General features: G+C 39.7%; 1 protein-coding gene across 3 annotated transcripts in view; it reads left to right on the top strand.

Annotated features, from left to right (window-relative positions):
• The first annotated feature begins 4,001 nt into the window (after positions 1-4,001).
• The window catches only part of NARS2 (asparaginyl-tRNA synthetase 2, mitochondrial), a 117,087-nt gene continuing 103,613 nt past the window's right edge, over positions 4,002-17,475 (top strand). For 2 of the 3 annotated variants that reach the window (XM_071221469.1, XM_024572541.3), the window contains exons 1-4: positions 4,002-4,496; positions 7,244-7,353; positions 7,729-7,849; positions 9,983-10,123. In XM_071221469.1, the coding sequence (XP_071077570.1) occupies positions 4,356-4,496; positions 7,244-7,353; positions 7,729-7,849; positions 9,983-10,123 (513 nt within the window). In that variant the 5' untranslated portion in view covers positions 4,002-4,355. Of the gene's footprint in view, positions 4,497-5,170; positions 6,119-7,243; positions 7,354-7,728; positions 7,850-9,982; positions 10,124-17,475 lie in introns of those variants that run through there. The other variant, XM_053924104.2, reaches the window with a different exon arrangement.

The following is a 17,475-nucleotide window of genomic DNA, read 5'->3' as shown; positions in this document are numbered from 1 at the left end:
TGCCACTGTGCTATTGAAAATGATGGGGTTATGGGTGAAATGGAATTTTTAGGAGAAAAGAAATCAAAAACATAGAATCTTTAAAAACACTGAGGTACTCTTTCTTATCCAACACTGATAAAAATGAGAAATTCTGACTCTATCAGTTGTCACTAAAGGTGTGGAGATATGAGGACTCTTATAAGCTTGCAGGAGGATATATAAACTGGAGCCATCAATTTGGAGAGAAATTTGCCAGTGCCTAGTAAAGCAAAAGATGCATATACCTTCGGTTGATGGTCCAGACACTCTTTCACATGTGTCCAGTGTATTTATTGCAGCATTCTTGGGATAAAAGGCAGATCCAGTTTTGTGAGTCTTGCAACTTTACATAATTGGGGAGGTTCTCTTCAAGGACAATGATACAAAAGTACAAATATTAAATATTTATTTAGAATGAGGGAAGTAGTTACAAGAAACTTTTAGAGCCTTGGAAATCCATGTCCCTTTATTCTGAGTTCCTTTAGAAATGCTTCCTGATTGCCTCACTTCTCACTCTACCACTCCCAGCACTGTGGGGGAGAGTGGTAGTAAAGAATTGGAAGGGGTGGGTAAGGGAACACATACATGCAAATAACGGACTCTGAGCTTAACTTTCATTAGCTTCATGGGAAATCCACACCAAAACAGCCCAAATAATTATCAGAATTAGAATGAATAAATTGTGGTACATTCATATAGTGGAATATTGAAAAGAATGAACTAGAGCTACATGGATAGATATCAAAAAATAAATTTGAGTTGTAGAATAACATATAGAAAGATTCCATTTATTTAAAGTTTAAAAATAACAAAACAAGACACTTTATACATGCATGCATATTATATATTCATATATGTACACATGTGTGTATATGTATGTGTGTTTGTGCAAAGTTATAATAATATGGAAGGAAATGATAAACTCTGAATTCTAGACAGTGGTTTCCTCTATCCAGGAGGAAAGGAGAAAAATGCAGAGGGGTACAGGGGAGATTTTATTTTTCCTTGAAATAAAAGCGGAAGATCCAAAAGAGCTATGACAAAATATTAAGATTTGATTCGACAAACCTAGGTGGTAGCTACCAAGTTTTATTGCATGATCCTCTAAACTCATCTATATGCAGGAAATAGTTCATAGGTTTTACAAAGAAAGTATCATTTGCACTATCAGGGAAACAGGATACTTTAATTCTCACAACAGACCTGCTTCCTCTATTTTTAATATTTAATTTATATTTTTATTGAAGTGTATGTAACATGCACAGCTCAAGCAATGTTCATATATGTGATCCAGGTAAGCCCAGCTCCGTCACGATATAGAATGCTTGCAACTCCCTTCACCACACACAGTTCCCCCTTTACAAGCTAATGCTCCCTCCCCCTCAGGTCTCTGCTTAGATGTCACTTCCTATAGGAAAACGGCCTTGCTCCCCCAAGACTTGGTTACTACTACTCTTCTGTGCTTATTGCTTTAATTCACCATTTATTTGTCAGCTTCTCTTTCTAGATTATGAGTTGCTTCTCTGAAAGATACAAACTACAAACGTGACTTCTTTTTCTGCTCTGGGCACGTGCCTTTCCCTTTTCGGAGATAAATCGTACTCACCATTGTTAGCTCCTTCAGAGAAACCCAAGATCCATTCCTTTTCTACGCCTCATGTCTCCATAATTTCTGCATTGAGTGGTATGTTCCTCTATACTCTGAGGTCATAACCTTGAAATCAAGCTTTCAGTGTTGACCATTTCATGAGTAAATTCAAGCTTAATGAAAACCCTGAACAGAGTTGTAGTCCAGGTTGATACCACATGGGGTATCAGAGTAATGCCTGCCTTTCAGAAGCCTGAACTGTGCACGGGAAGCTGACCCCTGCCATGAGCCTGATGAAAACATTCCCCAAAGCTGATGAGTAATGCTGAAAGTATTCATTCCACAGACCTACAGTATCAAAGGTAACAATAAGGATGTTTCACTTCTGTTCCTCACACCAAGGACACCTCAGAGAACCTCCTGGATCACAGACAGCCTCGGAGGCATTCTAAAGAAAGCAAGTCCTCTTTGTGTTAGAGGGAGCAACTGGAGGGTTGTTTAATCTCTGGAGTAGCAAGTGGATAAGAAAACGGACTCTGGTGCCAGATTTCCTGTATTAATAGTACAAACATGAAACCTTTCTGAGCTTCAGTTTTTCCTTTGGAAACTGGGGGTGGTGATGCTACCCTACTTCAGAGGACTACTGTAAAGATTAAATAAGTTACTATGTAAAGAACTCCTGGCACATAGCAGTCTATAGCATTAGCAATCGTTTGACATGGTAATATATTGATTTTGGAAAGATCACTCTGGTTATTGTCTGATGGAGGATGATTCTAAAAGGGGAAGTGTCATTCCAGCATTGAAAACAAAAATAAGAGGATATGCGCTGGCCGGGTGGCTCAGTTGCCTGGAGTGTCATCCCATGCACCAAAATATTGCAGTTTTGATCCCTGGTCAGGGCACATACCTAGGTTGTGAGTTTGATTCCTGGTCAGGGTATATATGGGAGGCAGGCGATTAATGTTCTCTCTCTCTCTCTCTCTCTCTCTCTCTCTCATTGATGAAAGTCCTCAGGTGAGGATTTGAAATTTTTTAATTAAAAATAAGACGATGTGATTTAATATAGAAAATGCACTGGGTAGGAAGTGAGCCAACTGGTCACTACTTTTGGTCCCTTGGACAAGGTAGGTGTATTCAAAGAGATTTGAACTGGGAACCATGTCATTGCTGTGAACCCCAGGTTGTCTCATTCCCCAGATTTTGTAACCAGTACCTTGAAGGCATATTTTTTTAAAAGTCCACAGCTACATAATCCTGAAGGCATTTGGCTGGAAGTTTCCACATTTGTTTTCTCAAGGTTCAAAAAGTGCCCAAGAACTGTGATATTTTCATGGGATATATTTTCTAGTCTATCTTGAGAACAATTTTACAATTCTTCCGGGTTATTTATCTTCCTGGCAACATTTTCTGCTCACGTTCTGGCATGAAATCCTTTCCTACATCCCAAACTGGCTAAATTAGGATCCTCCTCAAAAACTCAGCTTAATTATTTCCACCTCTAGACTACCACTCCACTTGTGTGCACTTGGGTGTACTTATTGGTTTACATTGCAATGATCTGTTTTCTTGCCAGTTTCTCTAGACCATGAGCTCTTCGATGGAAGGGACCATGATTTTATTCCCCATCTTGAAACACCGCATGGTATAAATAGTTTAGTACATGGAACCATGATTTGGGGGTTTAAATCTCACACTTATAGGACGTATATCTTTGAGCAACTCGTTTAACTTTTCTATGCCTAAGTTCCCTTGTTTGTAATATTGGCATAATAGTAGTGACAAATTTAGGTAACTAGCCCTTACTTCTTTTAATTAAAAACCTTTTCATGATTGTCACTGAGTTACAGGGGAAAAAAGAAAACTTTTGGATACATTTTAAAGGTAGCCTAACATATAAAAGGGTCAAGGTTTCCAGGGCAAACAAATGCAAATAACTGTGTTGGAAAAAAGAGAGACTTGCAGATTCTAGCACGCAATGCCAGACACACCAGTTTCTCTCCATCATCTTCACACTGTGCCTTCTCTGACTCCCATAATACTCAAGGTCTCTTCAGTTACTCTTATTTGGGAGAGGGCTACCTGCCCGGGCCATGCCTGGCATTCCACGCGTAGGCTCTGCTAGCCTCTTTCGCTCGTCACCAATCACTCTTTGCCTCTCAGAGTTCCTTAGCATCACCTGTAACCTTTAGAAATTGAGACTCTCAGACCCCGCCCCTCGTGGACTCCGTAATTACTTGGGCCAACACCCCCTCGCACCTGAATGCCTTAGCTCCGCCCCATGATGGTCCCGCCCCTTCCTCCACTCCGCCCTCCCGTTAAACTCGAGTCACGAGTGCGTCTGGCTCTCTGCCTCCTTGCAGCGTGATGACGCCAGGTGGGCGTGGCGACGTACGGCGGCAGCTTGCGTTTCGGCCGTGGGTCTGGGAGCAGGTTTAGAAACTACGCGCGACCGAGAGGGGGCCCTGGCCTCTTGCGGCACGTGGTTTCCTCGCGGCTCAGGCCGCTGAATGTGTTGTCTCCGGTCCGCCGCCTCGGGGAGAGGGGAACAGAGGAGAGGTTCTTTGGGGGACAGAACTGGAGCTCCTAAAGGGGAAGGGAGCAACCGAGGGCTTTAAAGCACCAGACGGCAGGCCTGCGGCCGGGAGTTGGGGAGCGGCTGAGAGGGGAGGGTCCCGGCAGGCAGGGGCGAGCCCGCTAGGATCCGGGCTGGTGCGGAGGAGGGAGGGCCTGGGGCACCGGCGCGATGTTCGGGGCCCGGTGCCTGCTCCGAGCCCTGCGCTCCTGTTCCTCTGCTCCCTGCCCGAGACCCAAGCCTGCAGCCAAACTGAGCGTGCGGGAAGCTCTCAGGGCCCAGAACACGAATGGGGAGCGCGTTAAGGTTCAGGTTGGTGTATGGGAAGGGTTTTTTTGTTAGTTTGGTTTTTGTTTTCTTTTTACTGACATGGCACATCCACATCTAGGCTTGGCTTGTACTGTCGGGTCAGAAGGACCGGCAGGGAGAAGTTAGAAAATGCAGGCAATCGTATGCGTTCACACTTTTCTCCTTTCATTGGCTACTGCGTTTGCAAAACTTGTGACGCCTATAAAACGCTGGAAATTTGCTTTCACGGTACTACGGCGTTACCTGTAAACTTGTTAATTGTACAGCAAAGTAACCGAAGGAGTCCCATTTCCTTTAGTCCTTGTAATAAATCCAGTTATATGCTGGTTGTCTTGAGCTAGCTCCTTGAGAGCAGAAAACATGCCTTACCTGGTTTGCTATTCACATATGGCTGACTGTAAATATTTGTTCAACTAAAACCATACCTTTCATTCGACCACAGGGCCTACCGTGAGGCTTCGCATGTAACATGTTTAATCAAATAGGCAAAAGTGGAGTGTAGCAGCTTGAAAGCTCTGGAGTCACGCTGCCTATGTGTAACTCTCATCATGGGGCATGTCACTTACGTGCCCTAACCCTCAGCTTCCTCTTATAAAAATGAAGGTGATAACAGGTATAAGACATAGAACAGTGGTCCAGAGCCAATAAATGTTAACTATTACTTCCCTTGCTAATAATATTTGCAGCAGTTCCATATAGATTTCCTCTTAAAGGAGCAGGCCAAGCAAGGTTGTTTGCTGAAACAATAATTTCTGTTGTCCTTGCGTATCTTTGGTGTTTAGCAGTATGTCTAATCTACCCTTCTGCTCTTACTTGGGTTTCATATTCTTTCCATGATCCAAGTCAAAATCTTTTCTTGAATCCATCTATTAATTTGCCGTACATTAATGACGCCTTTTATGTGCTAGTCTAAAGGCAGCTCCACGCTGAAAAGAACAACCTAATGCCTCCATTAGAGGCTTTCACTTTAGTGCTGTGCAGTCTAATACGATCCAGTGCTGGTACAGGACTGACACTTGTACTACTTACCACTGAGCGCTTAAAATGTGGGTGGTCTGGATTGAGAGATGCTGCAAATAAAATATAGAACAAAAAATAATGCAAAATATTGTTATTGATTACATGTTAATTTGGGGGCATAATGTTAAATAAAATATTAAAATTAATTTCACCTTTTTACTTTTACTGTGACCACTAAAAAAATGTAAAATTGCTTATGTGGTTCACATACTTTTGTTGGAGAGCCCTGGTCTAGTAGCTAAAACAAGTAATTTCAGCAATATGATAGGCATTAATGATATAAATAAAAACCTTGGAGGAAACAGGGAGGAAGTCCTTAACTATGTGAGGAGGTCAAGGAAGACTCCATGTCTATAGGGCATGTTGGGGACACAAAATAAGGGTCAATACAGTCATGCGCCATATGACATTTTGGTCAATGACAGATTGCATAAAAGGGACGTGGTCCCATAAGAATATAATGGAGTTGAAAAGTTCCTGCTCCCAGTGACGTGGTAACCTTCATAACCTGACGTCATAGTGCAACGCATTACTCACGTTTGTGGTGATGCTGGTGCTGCCAGTTGTATAAAAGTGGAGCACATACAATTATGTGCATAATACTTGTAAGGACGATAAATGACTGCTAACTGGTGTGTGTATTTACTACACTTTTATTGTTATTTTAGAGTCTACTCTTTCTACTTGTACAAAGTTTGCTGTGGAAGAGTATTCCCTGTTACACCTGCAGCAGCCTCGTGCATCTTGTGTTTACCACATCTCTCGATTGCGTCATTTTCTCTGGTGCTTGATTTAATCTCGTGTTGGTTTGTGCAGTAACATGTGTAGGTGTATAGTAGCTATACCATCTAGATCTGTGTAAGTACCTTCTATGATGCCGGCACAAGGTTGAAGTTGCCTAACAATGCAGTTCTCCCAATATATCTGCCATTAAGTGGTGCCTGACTGTACAGTTTTTCTAAGTAGGAGTGTCTTGCTTTTCCCAGGTGTGTTTGGTGGTTAATCAAACAGCATCAGTTGTTTCACGATTATTCAGTGTCTGCTAGAAGAACATTCTCTCTTAACTTCTCTGCTAATTAAGTTTAAGCTAGATGTGATTGGTGAGAGAGCTGTTTTTAATGTTAATTGATCTACTTGAACACATCTCATTTATACTCAAACTACTTGTCATTTAAATTCAGAGTGGTTTTGGAAGTTTACGTATAACTTATGTTCATAATGAGAAGTTTCTTGAGAACTCTTTATGTGTGGTATTTTTTAGAAGGAAATATAATCCCATAAAGATGTTTCTCATCTATAACTACATAATCTCCCTTCTTGGAATCTGAATAAAAGAAGAAAGAAACCAAAATAAAGAAACTTTGTTTTTTAACCCAATTTAACCCAATTAAGAGGGTGCAGGGACAGGAGAAAATAAGTGAAAGAGCCAACATGGGGGGATTGGTTGTGTGAATTAGGCTCATCAACCTGGAAGGTCAGATACCTATTCAGAAAGATGAGCTTTATTAACAAAACAAAAGGTGGAATGCCAAAGCTGTATCTCACTGTAATAAGAACCGTATAAAGTTATATATGCATATGAGTGAGCTAAAAGCAATTGATTTGTTAAGGCAGGATTATGAGGACGTTTTTTCCCTTGGTTTCATTTCATCTGCTATGTGTATGTGTAATGAAAATGTAAAATGTGTACATGTTTTAAACTCACATTTGGAAATATTTCTTTTCATTAGGGATGGATTCGTTCAGTCCGATCCCAGAAGGAAGTCTTGTTCCTGCATGTAAATGATGGGTCCTCTTTGGAAAGCCTTCAGATTGTAGCAGATTCAAACTTTGACAGTAGGTGAGTTAAAAAAAAAGTGAGTCCTTTGATTTAGTTTTTCATCTCTTCTGCCTCCCATTTTCCTAATCCAGTGTTCATATTGTACCCTGCATAGTCTTTCTAAACAAATCTGCATTTCATAGTTTTGAGGTTCAATCCAAATATTTAAAATCAAGATCCTTCAAGCTCAGGCCTTTCTTCCTCTGTCTGACATATTCATGTGACAATATTCCTGCCTATCCTTTGCTTCAGTCTCTCTTAACCGTCTGCAGCTTTTTACCTAATTAAGAGTAAAAACTTCTATCATTAAACATTTTAATGTTCTCATAGCAAGGTTTGTATTAAAATAAGGATTGTGTATAATGATATCTTGTTTATGCTGTGTTGTTACTATAGAGAACTGGCTTTTGGGAGCTCCGTGGAAATTCACGGAAAGTTGGTAAAAAGTCCAGCCAAAAGACAAAATGTGGAGCTGAAAGCAGAAAGAATTGAAGTTGTTGGCAACTGTGATCCCAAGGTATGTTTTCTGACACTTTAATGGAGGCTGTTTAGGCTTAATTTAAAACATTAGCAATTTGTTGTAAATGTGATTATTGGGAAGAAGGCACTTAGAATGTGTTTTGATTGTGGCTTCCCAGGTCATTGAAACAGGCAGTAGAGCCTAAGGAATGTAGAGAGAGTAGCAAAAAGTACCTGTGTAGACAGATGAGTGTTCTGAGCTAAGTATTACTCTATGCATCTCTGTCACAGTTGAAAGTTGCCACTTTTACAAGCATGCCCAATGATGGAGACATACCAGGGCAGACCACATTCTAAGGAAAGTTCTGTCTAGAAGTGACTTGCACGACCTGGAACTGTTAGGTCCTATAGGGTAGCCATTAGCCACCTGTGGCTGTTTAATATTAAATCAATTAAAATTAAATAAAAAATTCCATTCCTCCAAGTCATTAGCCATTTTTCAAGTGCTCACTGGTCGTACGCAACCAGTGGCTACCATACTAGATAGCACAGATACATTGATACACAGATACATTAGCACAGATAAATGAGAACATTTCCGTTTCTCATAGGAAATTCAACTGGACAGTGCTAGTTGAATTTGTAATTCTTGGCTGAACAAAGAAATTCTACATTAAGACATGTTTATTCGTGTTTTTGCAAGAATTTTCTGTTAGCAGCTTTTTATTTGTAGCCTGATGAAGAGGTTAGCAGGAATAAAGTAATAGATTATCGATCTAATTTCTTTTTTTTTAACTTTTTAAAAAATTTCTTCAATTGGAGAAATGAGGCCCAGCCAGGCGAAATGACTTTGCCCAAGGTGATACAGCTGCTTAGTGAGTGGCACAGCTGAAACTGACATAGGTACTAGCCATTTGACTCCCTGTGGTTTTAAGATGCTTGTCTTCAAATGTTTAGTGAACAAAAAATAAGGAAGTATAGAGAAATTGCATTATTTTGATTCATTTTTAGTTCTTTGGGATAACTGGAAGAAATTAAATACAGGCAATAAGGAGAAAATGGGCAATTTCTTAAATGTGTCATTCTGAATAATTTTCTAAGAAATTCTAATTGACAAGTAAAATCAAGAATCAGGTTCTGGGATTTCTGAAAAATGAACTGAAAGTAATTTGGAACTCAGAAAGGAATGGAGACAGTAACCATTGTTTTTCCTTTTTTAGAGGGATATGTGATTATTAAAAATTTACTATGTGTTTTACTCTTCTTAAATTGTTCTCCCTTGGCTTCTGTGGGTGTTGATAACCTTTCATTCCCTTCATTTCAGTGTTATTTGTTCTGAACCACGTAACAGTCCCCAAATTCCTATTAATGTGGTCAAATTTCTCACTTTAATAAGTGTGGTGCTTATTTCTATACAACATAAATTAATATATGCACAAGGCCTAAAAGGAATAGACAAGTCTAAAAAAGCTAGCAGGGTAGCTTTTTCACTTAGCTTCTTTGTTATCTTTTTATTAAAACTTTGGTTTTGGTCTGAAAGTTTGTTTCTGTCTTAATCTTACAACACCAGTGTGGGTCAGGTGGAAATACTTCTAGGTAGATTCATAATTTTCTTTAAATATTTTGTAAATATACACTACTCTGCCAGATGACAGAATGTTGTCGACCCTTCATATTCTTAGGTAGTAATGCATGTTGGTAAACAGTGATTAAACTGTCAATTGATTATGAAAGACTGTGGACTTTCAAGACATTTGGGTGATTTAAAAATTAAGTACCAGCTGTATGCAAACAGCTGTAGAAAACAATCCTTAATATGTACAATATTCTAAACTCCTCTGTACCAGTGGACTGTTTTACATAATTATATCCTAATCTCTCTACTCATAAGTAGTAGTTGATAGTTGACAGATAGAAATTTGGTAAATAGCAGATTAGCCTAAATGATATTAAGTGCACTTGCCCATGGCTTCACAGCTAGTAAGTAGGAGAGCAGAATTAAAAACTACATCTCTCTGATTCTACCCCGCCACCATTCTACTAACTCGTTGGAATTAATATGAACTATGTTCAGTTATAATAAGAAATAAAGAAGGAAAATGTCTTAGTTTTGTTCTAAAGCACTATCATTTTAAAAATGCCCTGGAAACTATCTTGTTAGCTTCTAATTTGTTTTTTTATTTACTGGCAGGACTTCCCTTTTAAATATAAAGAGAAGCCTCCTCTGGAGTATCTAAGACAATTTCCTCACCTGAGGTGTAGGACTAATGCCCTCGGTTCTATACTGAGGGTTCGCAGTGAAGCCACAGCTGCTATTCATTCTTTCTTTAAGGTAAGGTGTTTTGCTTCTCAGTGGTCTGTCTTGTAAAGAAATTGAGTAATTGTGGAGAACCAAGATGGCAGCATAGGTAGACACACTGAGCCTCCTTGCACAACCAGAACTGACAGAAAATTGAATGGCAAGGATGTCCGAAACCAAGGAAATAAAAAATAAACATTCATTCAGACCAGTAGGAGGGACGGAGATGGGCAGCCGGGGCGGAAAGGACTCGTGTGGCCGTGGCGGGACTGAGACTGGCGGAGTGTGGGACAAACGGGGCAGGCAGTCTGACCACTAACAGACCCTGCAGCCCCACATTTGCGCAGAGATAAACCAGGACGAAAGGTGGGGAGCGAAGCAGACTGTGTAACCCAGGGCTCCAGCGCTGGGGAAATAAAGCCTCAAACCTCTGATTGAAAACACCCGGGGGGGGGGGGGAGGGGGGGGGGCAGCAGCGGGAGAAACTCCCAGACTCACAGGAGAGGTTGTTGGAGAGACCCACAGGGGCCTAGAGCGTGCACAAGCCCACCCACTCAGGAACCAGCACCAGAGGGGCCCAATTTGATTGTGGATAGAGGACGGAGTGACTGAAATCTGGCAGAGAGTGGAGCGGGTGCCATTGCTCCCTCTCGGCCCCTCCCCCACATATAGCGTCACAGCACAGCCACCAGTGTTACCCCACCCCAGGGAACACCTAAGGCCCCTCCCCTTTAAGTAACAGACACGCCAAGACAAAAAAGAAAAAAAAGGCCCAAATGACAGAACATTTCAAAGCTCCAGAAAAAATACAACTAAGCAAGGAAGAGATAGCCAACCTATCAGATGCACAGTTCAAAACACTGGAAATCAAGAAGCTCACAGAATTGGTTGAATTTGGTCGCAAATTAGATGAAAAAATGAAGGCTATGCTAAGAGAGACAAAGGAAAATGTACAGGGAACCAATAGTGAGGCAAAGGAAACTGGGACTCAAATCAACGGTGTGGACCAGAAGGAAGAAAGAAACATCCAACCAGAAAAGAATGAAGAAACAAGAATTCAGAAAAATGAGGAGAGGCTTAGGAACCTCCAGGACATCTTGAAACGTTCCAACATCCGAATTATAAGGGTGCCAGAAGGAGAAGAGGAAGAACAAAAAATTGAAAACTTATTTGAACAAATAATGAAGGAGAACTTCCCCAGTCTGGCAAAGGAAATAGACTTCCGGGAAGTCCAGGAAGCTCAGAGAGTCCCAAAGAAGCTGGACCCAAGGAGGAACACGCCAAAGCACATGATAATTACATTACCCAAGATTAAGCAGAAGGAGAGAATCTTAGAAGCAGCAAGAGAAAAGAACACAGTTACCTACAAAGGAGTTCCCATAAGACTGTCAGCTGATTTCTCCAAAGAGACCTTACAGGCAAGAAGGGGCTGGAAAGAAGTATTCCAAGTCATGAAAGGCAAGGACCTACATCCAAGATTGCTGTATCCAGCAAAGCTATCATTTAGAATGGAAGGGAAGATAAAGTGCTTCTCAGATAAGGTCAAGTTCAAGGAGTTCATCATCACCAAGCCCTTATTATATGAAATGTTAAAGGGACTTATCTAAGAAAAAGAAGATAAAAAAATATGAACAGTAAAAATGACAGCAAACTCACAGTTATTAACAACCACACCTAAAACCAAAACAAAAGCAAACTAAGCAAACAACTAGAACAGGAACAGAACCACAGAAATGGAGATCACATGGAGGGTTATCAACAGGGGAGAAGGGGGAAAGGTACAGAGAATAAGTAGCATAGATGATAGGTGGAAAATGGACAGGGGGAGGGTAAGAATAGTGTAGGAAATGTAGAAGCCAAAGAACTTATAAGTATGACCCATGGGCATGAACTATAGGGGGGGGCATATGGAAGGGAGGGGGTGGGCAGGGTGGAGTGGAGTGGAGGGGGGGAATGGGACAACTGTAATAGCATAATCAATAAATATATTTTAAAAAAAGAAATTGAGTAATTGTAATACTGGAATATTATCCTGCAAGTTCTATTAGTTATTTATTCCAAGCACCCTTTACTATCATGGTATTTTTCTTTCTTTCTTTCTTTCTTTCTTTTTTTTTTTTTTGATTGATTTTAAATTTTCTATCTCATTTTTTTAAAGATTTTATTTATTTATTTTTTAGAGAGAGGGGAAGGGAGGGAAAAAGAGGGAGAGAAACATCAGTGTGTGGTTGCCTCTTCCATGCCCCCTACTGGGGTCTTGGCCTGCAACCCAGGCATGTGCCTTCACTAGGAATTGAACCGGCGACCCTTTGGTTCGCAGGCTGCCAGTCAGTCCACTGAGCCACACCACACAGGCTAAATTTTCTCTTTGATTCTGAGCAATTTCATTATGATGTGCCTTGGCACAGTTTCTTCATGGTTGGAGTTTGTTGAGTTTCTTGGATCTATTCTTTTTTATTTTCATCAACTTTTTTCAGCTATTATGTTTTCAAATATTTTTTATGTTTCTTCCATCCTTTGGGGACTTCAGCTACCTAAATATTAGGCCACTTGATGGTATTCCTAGAGCTCACTGGTGCTCTTTTCTTTTTTAAAATTCTGTTTTTCTTTAGGATAATTTCTGTTGCTGTGTGATTAAATTTATGTGTTTTTTCTACATTTAATTTGTTGTTATTTCTATCCAGTGCATTTTTCATCTCACACATTTTAGGTTTCATATCTAGATGTTTGATTTGGACCCTCTGAAAAAATGTCTTCCATTTCTCTACTTAATTTTGAACATATTCAATATGGTTTTGAACATATACAATGCAGTAAAAATACTGTTTTTATGTCTTTTTTTTCTAATTTTAACATATCTGTCAGTTAGGAGTCAGTTTTGATTTATTCATCTCCTCATTGTGGATTATGTTTCCCTTCCTCTTTTGCATACCTGCAAATCTTTGATTAGGTGCCAGGCATTGTGAATTTTAAGCTGGTTAAGCTTTGTTCTGGTATGCAGTTATTTGAAAACTGTTTGATCCTTTGTGTCCTGCCTTTGAGTATGTCTGGAGAAGTTCTCAGTCTAGGAGTAATTATTCCCCAATACTGAGGCAAAGCCTTCCTGAGTATTAGTGGATTTTTTCAGTCTGGCTTGTGGGTTCAGACAAGGTTCCCAGCCACATGTGAGCACAAGGCACTGTTTCCCAGTCTTTGGGGTGGTTCTTTTTGTGGTCTTGGATGGTTTCCTCACAAGCATTGGCTTGATCATTCCTCTACTCAGGGGTGTCAAATTCATTTTCACCAGGGGCCATATCAGCCTCACGGTTGCCCTCAAAGGGCCGAATGTAATTTCAGGACTGTATAAATGTAACTACTCCTTAACAGTTAAGCAAGAGCTTGGCACTGCCGCCAGGTAGAAACAAGGTGTGGGGCTGGATTCGGCCCACGGACCTTGTGTTTGCCACCTGTGCTCTAACTAATGCTCCATGTGACCCTCTACCCATCTCTGGAGTTCTCTGCACAACTCTTTCCTCTCTGGTAGTCTGTCTTGAATTTTAGTCACTTTGGTCTCCTGAGACTCTCAGCTCTGTCTTCTCAACTCAGGGCATCTGCTGGGCTCCACTTTATGACTCCTTGCTATGGCCTGGAAAATCTCAAGGTAGTAAGCTGGGCTGCTGGGGGGCGGTTCACTGTGTTTGTTTCCCATCTTCCAAGACCACTGTCCTTTGTTGTCTGGTGTCCAGTATCCTGAAAACTATTCTTTCATGTGTTTTGCTTGTAGGGTTTTTTTTTCCTGTTTTTGTCTTTTTGTTTATTTCAGTTAGGAGGGTAAATCTGGTCCCTATTTTTCCAATTTGGTCATAGACATACTATACACACACACACATACTATATATACACACATACTATATATATATATATATATACACACTATATATACATACACACCATATCTATAGTATACCATATTTTTCGGACTACAAGATGCACTTTTTCCCCAAAAATTGGGGGAGGGGGGAGCGGGGAATGGGGGTGTGTCTTATAGTCCAAATGTAGCTTACCTGGCTCACTACAGGATTTCTGCTTTAAAGGATGTTATTAAATATTTTCCCACATTTTTTTGCTTCAAAAATTTTTTTCTGTTTTCCTCCTCTAAAACCTAGGTGCATCTTATGGTCTGAAAAATACGGTATCTGGTATATATATTTATATAGTATTTATATACAGTATATGTAAATAAATAATAATTACAAATTTTAAAGAGGTGTTGACCAAGTAGATTGATCTAATGATTAAAGGCATTTTGTCTTATTTAGTTTTGCTTTTCCACCATTTCCCCCGACCTGGGAAAGCTACAATGGAATGTACAATAGTTGGTAAGTTCATGACGTGAAGGGACCCTCCCCCTCATGTGGATGGGGGCTGGGGGGAAAAGGCAAGGAGTGACCCAGAGCATAAAGTTCACTGTTATTCCATGTGGTTTTGGAACTCTTTCTCTGCCACTTCTCCAGATCCAGCTAGTGTGCAGAGATTGTGTAATGTATACCCTTCCCTGTATCCAAAGTCATGTAGACCCACCTTTGCAGCATACAGGAGTTCCTGTTTTTCAAAAAGCTCCTTCAGAGTTGATTTCTGGTAAAACGGCTGAAGAACATCATGGCTTTAAAGCATATACTGTACTCTTGAATAAACAAAGGAAAATAAATCACATTATACAGTACCACCCCATTCCAGTTTGAAAGGGGGCATTTACATGTGGCCTCATAAACTTTCTTATGCAACTTCCATATGGCATTCCAGTAGTGCTTGAACCACACAAACAAAATTTGTTCAGATCTGAAAATGTTTTCCCCCATATGGCTTTAACAGCTGGGAAAGTGGACCTATACCAACTCTGAAATAGTTTTACACACTTCTGGCCACCAGGTGGTGGTATTTGCAGTCCTTTGGCTAGTGGGCTTTACCTTTTTTTTTTGCATTTCTTTGTTACATGAAGCTTTTGCAGATATGTAAACAATTAAGAAATAAGGGAAGAAACTAGAAATTCTGAAGTTAAAAAATGAGCAAAATAAAATTAAAAAGAAACACTATAAGTGGTTGAAAATAAATTTTAACACGCAGTGATCATTACAAAATAGGTACTTTTTTTGAGTGCTATAAATTCACATTTTAATTGTAAAGACATTGGAAAATATAATCCAACTTCTATAATGTTACCCAGTTGTATGTGTGGCAGTTAGGATTGAATTGTTTAGAGAGATCAGAGGAGAGCTACATGACATATTAAATAATCGTTATATATTATCTAATATTTGGTACTACAGGGTCTGGCAGAAGTAATGCCTGGTTGAGTGTGGTTGGTAAGGTAATAATATGGGTGTAATAATTTATAGTTTTAATTTGAACATTTCACCTAAAAATGTCATAGGTATGCTTGAGTGTGATATTACATGCTTATGATTTTGTAATAAAATATTTGGTAATAAATAAGGGGTGTTATTTGTGCCAGACCCTATATTTCTGTGAGTTGTGACTATAGGCTCCCTAGAAGATGTTAGGACTTAAAATGTAAACTCTTCATAAATTTCAAATCTAGAAATATAGAAAAAAATAAACAAGTAGTACCTTTTAATTAGGATACTTTAAGCATCTAGAGTTACTGTTTTGGTTTAAGTATCAAAAATATTTTGTGTATAATTTGGTTTGCTCATAAAACTGACACATTTGCTATGAACTAAAAACTGACCATCTAGAATCCTCAAGGAATGAGGCATTTAGAAGAGCTGAGTTTCTCAAATAACAGGATTATCTGCTCAGGCACCAGATTTTCTAAATTCCAGTGGAAATTATCCTACAGTGTATTACATACTTCCCTGGCTTCCTAACTTCCAGGAAAAAAAGTTTACCCTTTCCTGAGAAGTCAGAATTCTTCCTTTGAGTATCAGATCTTTTCCTCTTTTGTATGGCAGTGCTTTCAAAGCCTGTGACAGTGTGGAGTATTCTTTGTCCCTGTGTTGAATGACCCCAGACTGCTGAATTCCTGTGACTGCTTTCTGTGGATTATTTTTTTTTGGGGGGGGCGGTCTCCTTTTGCTTTCACTTTTTGTTGCCATGGTGTGCCTGTGGCTGGCAATTGCTGGTGTGTTGTTGTTGCTGATTCTGATAAATAAAGATACTTATTTTGGGTGTGTGTATGTGTGTGTGAAAGAAAATACAGTCCATGAGTCATTGAGTGATGTGTATGGGCCTTAGTACATGAATTTTGTAATTTTCAGATATTCAGTGCCTTATAAAATATGTGGTTCCAGAATGTCTATCTATCAAACTAGATATTTAGAGGCAGTGGGTGCAATCTGAAAATTGGATGAAAGTGTGTGCTTTTATTTTTGGTTCCTTCTCTGGCCTTCGTACTTCTAATTAGGAACCACCTTGCTGTGGTAAAGGGTAAGGACCTCACACTGGTACCACATTGAAACCGCTGCTGGCAGGGCTCCTCCAGTCCTGGCTATTTATTTTCCTTTTTCTCTTTCTCCTTCCCTGTCCACTCCTCTTTTTTGGAATGTATTCTTAATGCTTTATTTTTCTTCCTTTGTACACTTTATAGCTTTTGGTGGTAATGTCATGGACTTTGATCTCATAAGCCTTGCTTGCAGCACTAAGCCTTAAAAAGTTGGTGACACCTTTTGAAAGGTTTAGCATTAGTTGAGTGTTAAAAATAATTCCCACTACTTGAGTGATTTTTAAAAAATATCATATAGTTATTTTCATAAGATTTACAGTGATGATTCTTATGGCAGTTGACCAGTTCTAACTTTGGCAATTATATTTAGCCGTTAAATTTTCTCCTCCCTCTCCCCCGCCCTCTCGCCACCCTCATTTCCTTTGGATTTTTCATTTCCTTTCTTTGTTTACAGCACTCAAGCTCATAGTTGCCTGCATTTGTGTGGAATAAATGATTCATGTCCATAATTCTTGGCTCCTGAGAGATAAAAATTTTATGCAGTAATATTATTATTGATTATGTTTCATTTGTTCTCTATAACATGCCCTGTGCAGCACCTCCAGGCATTTGCTCCCAGACTGAGTGTGTATCTGAATGCTGTCTGAGATTCCTAACTTAGAGTTTGAATGTTTAATCCGTCTGTATCATAAGGCAAGTTGTTAACTAGATGCTTTGTATCTTAACCAGAATATTTTAATTTAACCTTTTTGTGAAGGAGGGAGCAAACTTGGGGGGTCCCTGGTAACACACTGAGACATTTTATATTCCACCAGTGATAGGCAGTTAGTAGATAGCAGATTCGAAATTCATTGTATTGATTTCAAGACCATAGCTTTTTAAGTCTTTTTATTTAAGATTTTATTCATTTTTAGAGAGAGGGGAAGAGAAGGAGAAAGAGAAG

The sequence above is a fragment of the Desmodus rotundus genome, chromosome 5 (assembly GCF_022682495.2).
Source record: "Desmodus rotundus isolate HL8 chromosome 5, HLdesRot8A.1, whole genome shotgun sequence".
NCBI lineage: Eukaryota > Metazoa > Chordata > Mammalia > Chiroptera > Phyllostomidae > Desmodus > Desmodus rotundus.
Note: the sequence above shows the minus strand (reverse complement) of the source record. Positions and strands in the feature narration are given on the sequence as shown.